This window comes from Bombina bombina, chromosome 4 (genome assembly GCF_027579735.1).
Source record: "Bombina bombina isolate aBomBom1 chromosome 4, aBomBom1.pri, whole genome shotgun sequence".
NCBI classification, from domain to species: Eukaryota; Metazoa; Chordata; class Amphibia; order Anura; family Bombinatoridae; genus Bombina; species Bombina bombina.
The window spans coordinates 661893843-661906681 of record NC_069502.1 but is presented as its reverse complement, the minus strand read 5'-3'; the positions used below and the strand labels follow the sequence as shown (position 1 = coordinate 661906681).

General features: G+C 40.2%; 1 protein-coding gene across 1 annotated transcript in view; it reads left to right on the top strand.

Annotated features, from left to right (window-relative positions):
• Positions 1–11114, top strand: part of HSF2 (heat shock transcription factor 2) — a 96686-nt gene extending 85572 nt beyond the window's left edge. Inside the window, exon 12 of the mRNA XM_053710782.1 lies at positions 10552–11114. Coding sequence (XP_053566757.1) covers positions 10552–10814 — 263 coding nt within the window. The 3' untranslated portion in view covers positions 10815–11114. The remainder of the gene's footprint in view (positions 1–10551) is intronic.
• Positions 11115–12839: the final 1725 nt, after the last annotated feature.

The window sequence follows — 12839 nt, the reverse complement described above, 5'->3', positions numbered from 1 at the left end:
CTTATTAAGGAAAAATATTTTATTTCAGGTCCTTTTCTTAGGCCTGAAATTTATTTGGCTGATTTTGCAAATGCTTCAACTTTCTGGTTTGGGTACTTTGTGGCAACAATAGTCGGATTATGATTTGTTTTAGCGTTGGTTAAGTTGAACAACATGCTAATAATTCATTTGTGTCGTCATTTTTTTTTATATTTTCACAAATGAGGTTAATCTATGTCTTTAGCTATTTTAGCTAGAAGAACTTTGTGACTTAATCTTGGAATGCTAATTTGATTTCTAAAATCCATATTTCTTTTTTTCCAAGGTAATCAATTATTTGGTTCACAATTGGATTCATTTTTTTCAAACTGTTACTCTGAGGAAGGGGAGTTTTTTGTTGCTTCAAGATTGAGTTCTAAGAGTAAATCTTAAGCTTATATTAGTTTGTTCTTAATAGGGAACGGAATCCTAATTCTTCCCCAAGTAACATGTTTATAATTGGAAGCTTTCTTCAACATGGTATGAATTTAAGCTATTTAAAAGATCAAAGTCAGCCCCCCAAATTTGCATGTAGGTGCGGTTTTTTTATTCCAGCTTAGCTGGTAAGGGGCAGGTTAAGATTTTTTTTTTTTTTTAATTTGTTTGGTTCAATTCGGTCCAAACTTCTTAGATTGGGGTACTGAATAGGATTCAGAGTAAAACCGCCTGTGAGAAGTTTTTTTTTTCTCTCTAGCATGTTCCAGCTATTCCAGTAAAGGCTCACTACTTTTCTGAGTATGTTTCAGACCTGTATGCGTTGGGTCTTGTGAGGCGCGGCTGGTTACCCGTTGGGGTCTCAAGGGCGCTGCTCAGACCTGGAGTTATCTGGGGTAATTCATACCAGTTCCATTTCAGGAACAGGGTTTGGGGGTTTTGTTCAAAACTATTCATTGTCCCAAAGAAAGAAAATCTTTTTGATTTCTCATATAAGAGTTCCTTCTTTCAGAATGGTGTTTATATGGTCTATTCTGCCTTTTTGGTCAGTAAGGGGCATTATTTGTTTACAATAGATACAATAGATGCATATCTTCTTCTTCTGTTTTCATTCAGATTATTTTCATTTTCTGAGATTCTCTTTTTTTTGACAAGCATTACCAATTTGTTGCTTTTCCTTCTGGTCTATCGACCGCTCTGAGAATCTTTTCAAGGTTCTCAGTGTTTCCTTATTTGGACGATCTCGTGGTACTGGCTCAGTCTTTTCGTTCTCCAGAATCTCATACAATTCAACTTTTGTTGTTTCTTCTAAGACATGGTTGGAGGATCTTTTTATCAAAAGATCCTTGATTGCTCAGACAAGGGTCACCTTTTTTTAGGTTTCCAGATAGATTGTGTCAATGTCTTTGTCTCTAACAGACAGGAGACAATTATATTGGGTTCAGTTTGTCGGAACCTTCAGTCTCTATTATTTCCTTCAGTAGCTATATGCATGGAAGTTTTAGGTCTCATGGCTGCAGCATTGGATTCGATTCCCTTTGCTCATTTTCATATGAAACCTTTCCAGTTTTTTATGCTGAATTAATGGTACAGGGATTCTAGGATATCATTTTTAATATCTTTGAATTCCAATGTTCAACTATCTTTTGACTTGGTGGTTAGATCACCATCATATAGTTCTACGGGTTTCTTCGATTCATCCAACCTGGACCTTGATCACTACAGATGCAAGTCTTCTAGGTTGGGAGGCTGTCTGGGGATCTCTGTCAGCACAAGGGGTTTGGAAATCTCAGGAGGCGAGATTACCATTCAATATTTTGGAACTCCGTGCATTCTCAGAGTTCGTCAGTTTTGGCTTCTTTTTGAAGAGAGAGACGTTATTGTTTTTCAGACAGACAATGTCACAACTGTGGCGTATGTCAATCATCAGGGTGGGACTCTCAGTCCTTAGGCTGTGAAAGAAGTATCTCGGATACTTGCTTGGGCTAAATCCAGCTCCTGTCTAATTTCTGCGGTCCATATCCCAGGTTTAGACAATTGGGAAGCGGATTATCTCTGTCAATCAAGCTTTACATCCGGGAGAATGGTCTCTTTACCCAGATGTGTTTTTTCAAATTGTTCAGATGTGAGGGTTTCCAGTTTTAGTTCTGATGGTATCTCATCTAAACAAGAAAACTTCCCAGGTACCTATTCAGGTCCGGGGATCCTCAGGCGGAAGCAGTGTATGCATTGACACTTCCTTGGAGTTATCAATCTGCCTATATTTTTGCTCCTTCTGGTTCTTCTTTTTAAGAATGATTTTTCAAAATCATTATGGAGCAATCGTTTGTGCTGCTGGTGGCTCCAGCATGGCCGCTCAGGTTTTTGGTATATGGTTCTTGTTCGGATGTCCAGTTGCCAACCTTGGTCACTTCCATTTAGGCCAGACCTTAAGATTCGTTTTTTTTCCGTCAGGAAATCAAATTATTAAATTTGATGGTATGGAAATTAAAACGTTTAGTGTTTAGTCATAGAGGTTTCTCTGACTCAGTGATTAATACTATGTTGCAGGTTTGTAAATCTGTGTCTAGAAAGATTTATTATCGAGTTTGGAAGACTTACATCTTATGATGCTCTTCTCATAATTTCTCTTGGCATTCTTTTAGAATTTCTAGGATTTTATAGTTTCTTCATAAGGTTTTGTTTGCAAGTTTCTTGAAAGGACAAATCTCTGCTCTTTCTGTGCTGTTTCACAGAAAAAATTGCTAATCTTTCTGATATATTCATTGTTTTGTTCAGGCTTTGGTTCGTATCAAGCCTGTCATTAAGCCAATTTCTCCTCCTTGGAGTCTTAATTTGGTTCTGAGGGCTTACCAGGCTCTTCTGTTTGAGCATATGCATTCTTTGGACATTAAATTACTTTCTTGGAAAGTATTGTTCTTTTTGGCCATCTCTTCTGCTAGAAGAGTTTTTGAATTATCTGCTCTTTCTTGTAAGTCTCCTTTTCTGATTTTTCATCAGGATAAGGCGGTTTTTGCTGTCTTTATTTAAATTTTTACCTCAAGTTGTGAATTCTAACAACATTAATAGAGGAATTATTGTTCCTTCCTTGTGTCCTAAATCCTAAGAATTCTTTGGAAATATCCTTACATTCTTTGGATGTGGTCAGAGTTTTGAAATATTATGTTGAAGCTACTAAGATTTCAGTAAGATGTCTAGTCTATTTGTTATCTTTTCTGGTTTTAGGAAAGGTCAGAAGGCTTCTGCCATTTCTTTGGCGTCTTGGTTAAAGCTTTTGATTCATCATGCTTATGTGGAGTCGGGTAAATCCCCGCCTCAAAGGATTACGGCTCATTCTACTAGGTCAGTTTCTACTTCCTGGGCTTTTAAGAATGAAGCTTCTGTTGATCAGATTTGCAAAGCAGCAACTTGGTCTTCTTTGCATACTTTTACTAAATTCTACCATTTTGATGTTTTTTCTTCTTCAGAAGCAGTTTTTGGTAGAAAAGTACTTCAGGCAGCTGTTTCAGTCTGATTCTTCTGCTTATAATTTCAGTTTTTTTTTCATTATAAAGATTAAAACTTTTGATTTGGGTTGTGGGTTGTTTTTTCAGCGGAATTGGCTTTCTTTATTTTATCCCTCCCTCTCTAGTGACTCTTGCGTGGAGTTCCATATCTTGGGTATTTGCTATCCCATACGTCACTAGCTCATGGACTCTTGCCAATTACATGAAAGAAAACATAATTTATGTAAGAACTTACCTGATAAATTCATTTCTTTCATATTGTCAAGAGTCCATGAGACCCACCCTTTTTTGTGGTGGTTATGTTTTTTTTGTATAAAGCACAATTATTCCAATTCCTTGTTGATGCTTTCGCTCCTTTCTTATCACCCCACTTCTTGGCTATTCGTTAAACTGAATTGTGGGTGTGGTGTAGGGGTGTATTTATAGGCATTTTGAGGTTTGGGAAACTTTGCCCCTCCTGGTAGGAATGTATATCCCATACGTCACTAGCTCATGGACTCTTGCCAATATGAAAGAAATGAATTTATCAGGTAAGTCCTTGCATAAATGATGTTTTATCAGGTAAGCATGTTATTTATTTTATTTTTTGCACTTTTTACCTTTTCACTTTATTAAATACTTATTTAAGCAGTTTGAGTTTTATGGGTGGTTATATTCTGTATGTCATAATGTATGGTTCAAAACAATGTATAATGGGACGCTAAATACATTTCATGCACCTCCCTTTAATCATGAGTGCTGCCATTATGGAATCTAGGTTATACTGCAGGTATCTTAAGGAGAGTTGCTGCACATCTGCAAACACATCAGCACTGGATTGTAGTGAAAGACAAATTTCAACATGGCGACAGGGAATAAGCTCAGTACTATGCTTTATTAAATGTATTTCGTGTTTAATGTCCCTTTTAAGGAAGTTGAGTGGCACACTTCACTCTATTTAACAGGAAAGACAGGTAGACCAGACATCTTTAGAGGTAGGTAGAGAGAATTAATTTTCACCTTACATCATCATATAATAATAACCCATATGATTAAAGCTTTTTAATACATATATATTGTCTCTTAATATTCTCATACATGTTGCACACTTATTACAAAAACAGTATTTCTTCTGTTATGTGTGATCAGTCCACGGGTCATCATTACTTCTGGGATATAACTCCTCCCCAACAGGAAATGCAAGAGGATTCACCCAGCAGAGCTGCATATAGCTCCTCCCCTCTACGTCACTCCCAGTCATTCTCTTGCACCCAACGACTAGATAGGATGTGTGAGAGGACTATGGTGATTATACTTAGTTTTTATAACTTCAATCAAAAGTTTGTTATTTTACAATAGCACCGGAGCGTGTTATTACCTCTCTGGCAGAGTTTGAAGAAGAATCTACCAGAGTTTTTTACTATGATTTTAACCGGAGTAGTTAAGATCATATTGCTGTTTCTCGCCTTCTGAGGGAGGTAAAAGCTTCAGATCAGGGGACAGCGGGCAGATGAATCTGCATTGAGGTATGTAGCAGTTTTTTATTTTCTGAATGGAATTGATGAGAAAATCCTGCCATACCGTTATGACATGTATGTATACTCTACACTTCAGTATTCTGGGGATGGTATTCACTGGAATTACTCTGTTAAAAGTACATTAAACCTTTTTAATAGGTATTTATTATGTTAAACGTTTTTGCTGGTATGTAGAATCGTTTGCATTTTCTGAGGTACTGAGTGAATAAATGTTTGGGCATTATTTTTTCCACTTGGCAGTTGCTTGTTTTAATTGTGACAGTTTTGGTTTCTCTCTCACTGCTGTGTGTGAGGGGGAGGGGGCCGTTTTTGGCGCTCTTTGCTACGCATCAAAAATTTCCAGTCAGTTACTCTTGTATTTTCCTGCATGATCCGGTTTCATCTCTAACAGAACTCAGGGGTCTTCAAACTTCTTTGAGAGGGAGGTAGATTCTCTCAGTAGAGCTGTGAGACTTATATATTGACTGTGATTAAAAACGTTGCTCTGTAATTTTTATGTTTCAAATTTAATTATTGTTACTTTCTAATGGGAACAAACCTTTGCTAAAAGTTGTGTTGTTTTCAAGGATTGATGCTATAACTGTTTTTCAGTTCATTATTTCAACTGTCATTTAATCGTTTAGTGCTTCTTTGAGGCACAGTACGTTTTTGTTAAATAAGATTGTAACCAAGTTGCAAGTTTATTGCTAGTGTGTTAAACATGTCTGATTCAGAGGAGGATACCTGTGTCATTTGTTCCAATGCCAAGGTGGAGCCCAATAGAAATTTATGTACTAACTGTATTGATGCTACTTTAAATAAAAGCCAATCTGTACAAATTGAACAAATTTCACCAAACAGCGAGGGGAGAGTTATGCCGACTAACTCGCCTCACGTGTCAGTACCTGCATCTTCCCGCCCGGGAGGTGCGTGATATTGTGGCGCCTAGTACATCTGGGCGGCCATTACAGATAACATTACAAGATATGGCTACTGTTATGACTGAAGTTTTGGCTAAATTACCAGAACTAAGAGGCAAGCGTGATCACTCTGGGGTGAGAACAGAGTGCGCTGATAATACTAGGGCCATGTCTGATACTGCGTCACAGCTTGCAGAGCATGAGGACGGAGAGCTTCATTCTGTGGGTGACGGTTCTGATCCAAACAGATTGGATTCAGATATTTCAAATTTTAAATTTAAATTGGAGAACCTCCGTGTATTACTAGGGGAGGTTTTAGCGGCTCTTAATGATTGTAACACTGTTGCAATACCAGAGAAATTGTGTAGGTTGGATAAATACTTTGCGGTAACCGGCGAGTACTGACGTTTTTTCCTAACTGAAATTGTTACTAAGGAGTGGGATAGACCCGGTTGTGCCGTTCTCACCCCCTCCAATATTTAGAAAGATGTTTCCAATAGACGCCACCACACGGGACTTATGGCAAACGGTCCCTAAGGTGGAGGGAGCAGTTTCTACTTTAGCTAAGCGTACCACTATCCCGGTGGAGGATAGCTGTGCTTTTTCAGATCCAATGGATAAAAAATTAGAGGGTTACCTTAAGAAAATGTTTGTTCAACAAGGTTTTATATTGCAACCCCTTGCATGCATCGCGCCGATTACGGCTGCGGCAGCATTTTGGATTGAGTCTCTGGAAGAGAACCTTAGTTCAGCTACGCTGGACGACATTACGGACAGGCTTAGAGTCCTTAAACTAGCTAATTCATTCATTTCGGAGGCCGTAGTACATTTAACCAAACTTACGGCTAAGAACTCAGGATTCGCCATTCAGGCACGTAGGGCGCTGTGGCTAAAATCCTGGTCAGCTGATGTAACTTCTAAGTCCAAATTACTTAATATACCTTTCAAGGGGCTAACTTTATTTGGGCCCGGTTTGAAAGAAATTATCGCTGACATTACAGGAGGTAAGGGCCACGCCCTGCCTCAAGACAAAGCCAAAGCTAAGGCTAGACAGTCTAATTTTCGTCCCTTTCGGAATTTCAAAGCAGGAGCAGCACCAACTTCCACTGCACCAAAACAGGAAGGAGCTGTTGCTCGTTACAGACAAGGCTGGAAACCTAACCAGTCCTGGAACAAGGGCAAGCAGGCCAGGAAACCTGTTGCTGCCCCAAAGACAGCATGAATCGAGGGCCCCCGATCCGGGACCGGATCTAGTGGGGGGCAGACTCTCTCTCTTCGCCCAGGCTTGGGCAAGAGATGTTCAGGATCCCTGGGCGCTAGAGATCATATCTCAGGGATACCTTCTAGACTTCAAATTCTCTCCCCCAAGAGGGAGATTTCATCTGTCAAGGTTGTCAACAAACCAGATAAAGAAAGAAGCGTTTCTACGCTGTGTACAAGATCTGTTATTAATGGGAGTGATCCATCCGTTCCGCGGTCGGAACAAGGACAAGGGTTTTACTCAAACCTGTTTGTGGTTCCCAAAAAAGAGGGAACTTTCAGGCCAATCTTGGATTTAAAGATCCTAAACAAATTCCTAAGAGTTCCATCGTTCAAAATGGAAACTATTCGGACAATCTTACCCATGATCCAAAAGGGTCAGTACATGACCACAGTGGATTTAAAGGATGCTTACCTTCACATACCGATTCACAAAGATCATTACCGTATCTAAGGTTTGCCTTCTTAGACAGGCATTACCAGTTTGTAGCTCTTCCATTCGGATTGGCTACGGCTCCAAGAATCTTCACAAAGGTTCTGGGTGGCCCTTCTGGCGGTACTAAGACCGCGAGGAATTTCGGTAGCTCCGTACCTAGACGACATTCTGATACAAGCTTCAAGCTTTCAAACTGCCAAGTCTCATACAGAGTTAGTTCTGGCATTTCTAAGGTCGCATGGATGGAAAGTGAACGAAAAGAAGAGTTCTCTCTTTCCTCTCACAAGAGTTCCATTCTTGGGGACTCTTATAGATTCTGTAGAAATGAAGATTTATCTGACAGAAGACAGATTAACAAAGCTTCTAAATGCATGCCGTGTCCTTCATTCCATTCAACTCCCGTCAGTAGCTCAATGCATGGAGGTGATCGGCTTAATGGTAGCAGCAATGGACATAGTACCCTTTGCACGTCTACATCTCAGACCGCTGCAATTGTGCATGCTGAGTCAGTGGAATGGGGATTACTCAGACTTGTCCCCTACTCTGAATCTGGATCAAGAGACCAGAAACTCTCTTCTATGGTGGCTTTCTCGGCCACATCTGTCCAGGGGGATGCCATTCAGCAGGCCGGACTGGACAATTGTAACAACAGACGCCAGCCTACTAGGTTGGGGGCGCTGTCTGGAATTCTCTGAAGGCTCAGGGACAATGGAATCAGGAGGAATGTCTCCTGCCAATAAACATTCTGGAATTGAGAGCAGTTCTCAATGCCCTTCTGGCTTGGCCCCAGTTAAAAAACTCGGGGGTTCATCAGGTTTCAGTCGGACAACATCACGACTGTAGCTTACATCAACCATCAAGGAGGGACAAGAAGCTCCCTAGCAATGATGGAAGTATCAAAGATAATTCGCTGGGCAGAGTCTCACTCTTGCCACCTGTCAGCAATCCACATCCCGGGAGTGGAGAACTGGGAGGCGGATTTCTTGAGTCGCCAGACTTTTCATCCGGGGGAGTGGGAACTTCATCCGGAGGTCTTTGCCCCAAATACTTCGACGTTGGGGCAAACCAGAGATAGATCTCATGGCGTCTCGCCAGAACGCCAAACTCTCCTCGCTACGGGTCCAGATCCAGGGATCCGGGAGCGGTTCTGATAGATGCTTTGACAGCACCTTGGAACTTCGGGATGGCTTATGTGTTTCCACCCTTCCCGCTGCTTCCTCGATTGATTGCCAAAATCAAACAGGAGAGAGCATCAGTGATTCTAATAGCGCCTGCATGGCCACGCAGGACTTTGGTATGCAGATCTAGTGGACATGTCATCCTGTCCGCCTTGGTCTATACCTCTAAGACAGGACCTTCTGATACAGGGTCCATTCAAACATCAAAATCTAACTTCTCTGAAGCTGACTGCTTGGAAATTGAACGCTTGATTTTATCAAAACGTGGTTTTTCTGAGTCGGTTATTGATACCCTGATACAGGCTAGGAAGCCTGTTTACCAGAAGGGATTACCATAAGATATGGCGTAAATACCTATACTGGTGCGAATCCAAAGGTTTACTCCTGGAGTAAGGTTAGGATTCCTAGGATATTGTCCTTTCTACAAGAAGGTTTAGAAAAGGGTTTATCGGCTAGTTCATTAAAGGGACAGATCTCAGCTCTGTCCATCTTGTTACACAGGCGTCTGTCAAAAATCCAGACGTCCAGGCCTTTTGTCAGGCTTTAGCTAGGATCAAGCCTGTGTTTAAAACTGTTGCTCCGCCATGGAGTTTAAACCTTGTTCTTAACGTTCTACAAGGAGTTCCGTTGAACCCCTTCATTCCATTGATATAAAGTTGTTATCTTGGAAAGTGTTTTTTTTAATGGCTATTTCTTCGGCTCGGAGAGTCTCTGAGTTATCAGCTTTACATTGTGATTCTCTTTATTTGATTTTTCATTCAGATAAGGTAGTTCTGCGTACAAAACCTGGGTTCTTACCTAAGGTAGTCACTAACAGGAACATCAATCAAGAGATCGTGGTGCCTTCCCTGTGCCCGAATCCTTCTACAAAGAAGGAACGACTTCTACACAAACTGGATGTAGTTCGTGCCCCTCAAGTTCTACTTGCAGGCAACTAAGGATTTTCGACAAATGTCTTCCCTGTTTGTCGTGTACTCTGGTCAGAGGAGAGGTCATAAGGCTTCGGCTACCTCTCTCTCCTTCTGGCTTCGTAGCATAATTCGTTTAGCCTCTGAGACTGCTGGACAGCAGCCTTCTGAAAGAATTACAGCTCATTCTACTAGAGCTGTGGCTTCCACTTGGGCCTTTAAGAATGAGGCCTCTGTTGAACAGATTTGCAAGGCTGCAACTTGGGTCTTCGCTTCATACTTTTTCCAAATTTTACAAATTTGACACTTTTGCTTCTTCGGAGGCTATTTTTGGGAGAAAGGTTCTTCAGGCAGTGGTTCCTTCTGTATAATGAGCCTGCCTATCCCTCCTGTCATCCGTGTACTTTTGCTTTGGTATTGGTATCCCAGAAGTAATGATGACCCGTGGACTGATCACACATAACAGAAGAAAACATAATTTATGCTTACCTGATAAATTCCTTTCTTCTGTTGTGTGATCAGTCCACGGCCCGCCCTGTTTTTTAAGGCAGGTAAATATCTTTTAAATTATACTCCAGTCACCACTTCACCCTTGGTTTCTCCTTTCTCATTGATTCTTGGTCGAATGACTGGGAGTGACGTAGAGGGGAGGAGCTATATGCAGCTCTGCTGGGGTGAATCCTCTTGCATTTCCTGTTGGGGAGGAGTTATATCCCAGAAGTAATGATGACCCGTGGACTGATCACACAACAGAAGAAAGGAATTTATCAGGTAAGCATAAATTATGTTTTTATAGTAAGGGTTTGTTCCAAAAAAAATACATTGTAAAATATTTGCTGGCACGTTTGTAAATAATAATAATTAAAAAAAAAAACTCTTGTGTTTAAATCCATAGACCATCAACTTGTGCAATATTCCACATTTCCTCTTCTGGCTCTTCTTGACGGAGATTCTGGAGAATTAACAGCAGAAGCACAAACAGACCAGCCTCTTGAAGTAGACACATTTCTAGACTCTAGCTTGGACTCAGAACCTACACAAAGCAAATTAGTGCGATTGGAGCCATTGACTGAAGCAGAGGCCAGCGAAGCCACACTGTTCTATTTATGTGAACTGGCCCCAACTCCTCTGGACAGTGATATGCCACTTCTGGACTAAGCAATGGGACAATGTGTAATTGTATATATTCATCAAAATGATGAACTATTTATTTAAAGTATCATTTTGGTACTCTGTGTTAGTATATGCTTTATTTTGTTTCTTGCAATTTTAAAAGACTAGCTATTCAAAATGTTTTTCCTTATGCAACAAAAATGTGGGACAAAAACCCCACAATGTTAGTAATGAGGAATTAGGTTTGTGTTTTAATTGTTTAATACTGCAAGTTCATTTTGATTTTGCAAAATTTTTAGTAATAGACCATCTGAGCCACATTAAAGTTTTGCTTTTTATATGTAACGCAAGCCTGTTTTTCTCTCATGCGTTTAAAACCTGGTGATTATTCACAACCAGGCTGTCATGGAATCGCTTACTAAACAGCACTTTTATTTTTATTCCAAAGCAACAGACATTAGTTCTATATAATATAGAATATATCACTAAATACTGTGCGGTGTGCCTTGGCTTACATCACTGTGGCATTTTAAACATCTGTATGTGTGTGTGTGTTTATATGTGTATGTGAGTGTGTATATATATATTATATATATATATATATATATATATATATAATATATATTTATTATGCTGTAAGTATAATTATATATTGCAGTATGTTAAGGAAAATGTGAGTTAGGAACATAAGTGCCTGTCTCTGGTGTTATCCGTTGAACTGCAGTAGTTTTATTTTCCCATTCTTTAAAGGGACCAATGAATAGAATTGTCCATTTATATACAATGGGCCTTTTTGTAACCCATTAATGCACTACTTACTTGAGAGGATGTTTTATTGACAGTGACCTATTCTAACTAAATAAACCCAGATCTGTCAGCATCATCCTTCTGGAATATATTTGTGCTTTTTTTTTACCTTGTGTCCAGTATGAGAGATGTAAAATATACAAACACCATATGAATGTGTTAAATATACATAAACATATTTACATACACACACGTATACATCTTTGAGCCCTTCCCAGTCCAACACCTTGTCATATCCCGTAGGTTTTAGCTACTATAGACGACTCTGAACTTTCGGTTGCTGTCAACCCCTCAACGTCTTCTAAATTGGATAGTTTGATTCTTCAGAGGAAGTTTTTCCAGTTCCAAGGAAAATGTCTGAAATTATGACTCAGGAGTGGGATAAGCCAGGGGTTCCTTTTTACCCTTCTTCTGTTTTCAAGAAAATGTTTCCTGTTGCTGACTCTATTTGTGACTCTTGGCGTATTGTACCTAAAGTAGAAGGAGCTATTTCTACTCTTGCCAAGAGAACTGCCATTCCTATAGAGCAGTGTTTCCCAACTCCTGTCCTCAAGTACCCCCAACAGGCCTGGTTTTCATTATAGCTGAACCAGTGCACAGGTGAAATCAGCTAATCAGTAACCAACCTGCTCTCATCCATCAGCTGATTATTTCACTTGTGCTCTAGTTCAGCTATAATGAAAACCAGGACTGTTGGGGGTACTTGAGGACCGCGGTTTGGAAACACTGCTATAGAGGATAGTTGCTCTTTAAAGGATCCCATGGATAAGAAGCTTGAGGCTTACTTAAAAAAGATGTATATCCATCAAGGATTACAGCGGCAACCTGCAGCAAGTATCGCCACGATTGCGGGAGCAGTGTCTTATTGGTGCAATGCCTTGGCTGATCTTATTACAGAGGAAACTACGGTTGAGGAGATCCAAGATAGGATCAAAGCTCTCAAACTGGCGAATACCTTTTATCTGTGATGCCAGTGCTTCACTGTACTAGCTTGCAGGGCTTTGTGGTTAAAGTCCTGGTTGGCTGATGTTTCTTCTAAGGCCAATCTTTTGGGTTTACCCTATAAGGGTAAGACTCTGTTTGGACCAGGTCTGGTGGAGATGATTTCAGAAATTACAGGTGGAAAGGGTTCTTTCCTGCCTCAGTATAAGAAGAATAGACCTAGGGGTCAACAGATTTCTAATTTTCGTTCCTTTCGCAACTTTAAAGGACAGACGTCCTCTTCCTCTGCAAAACCAGACCAATCCAGGTCCTCTTGGAAAT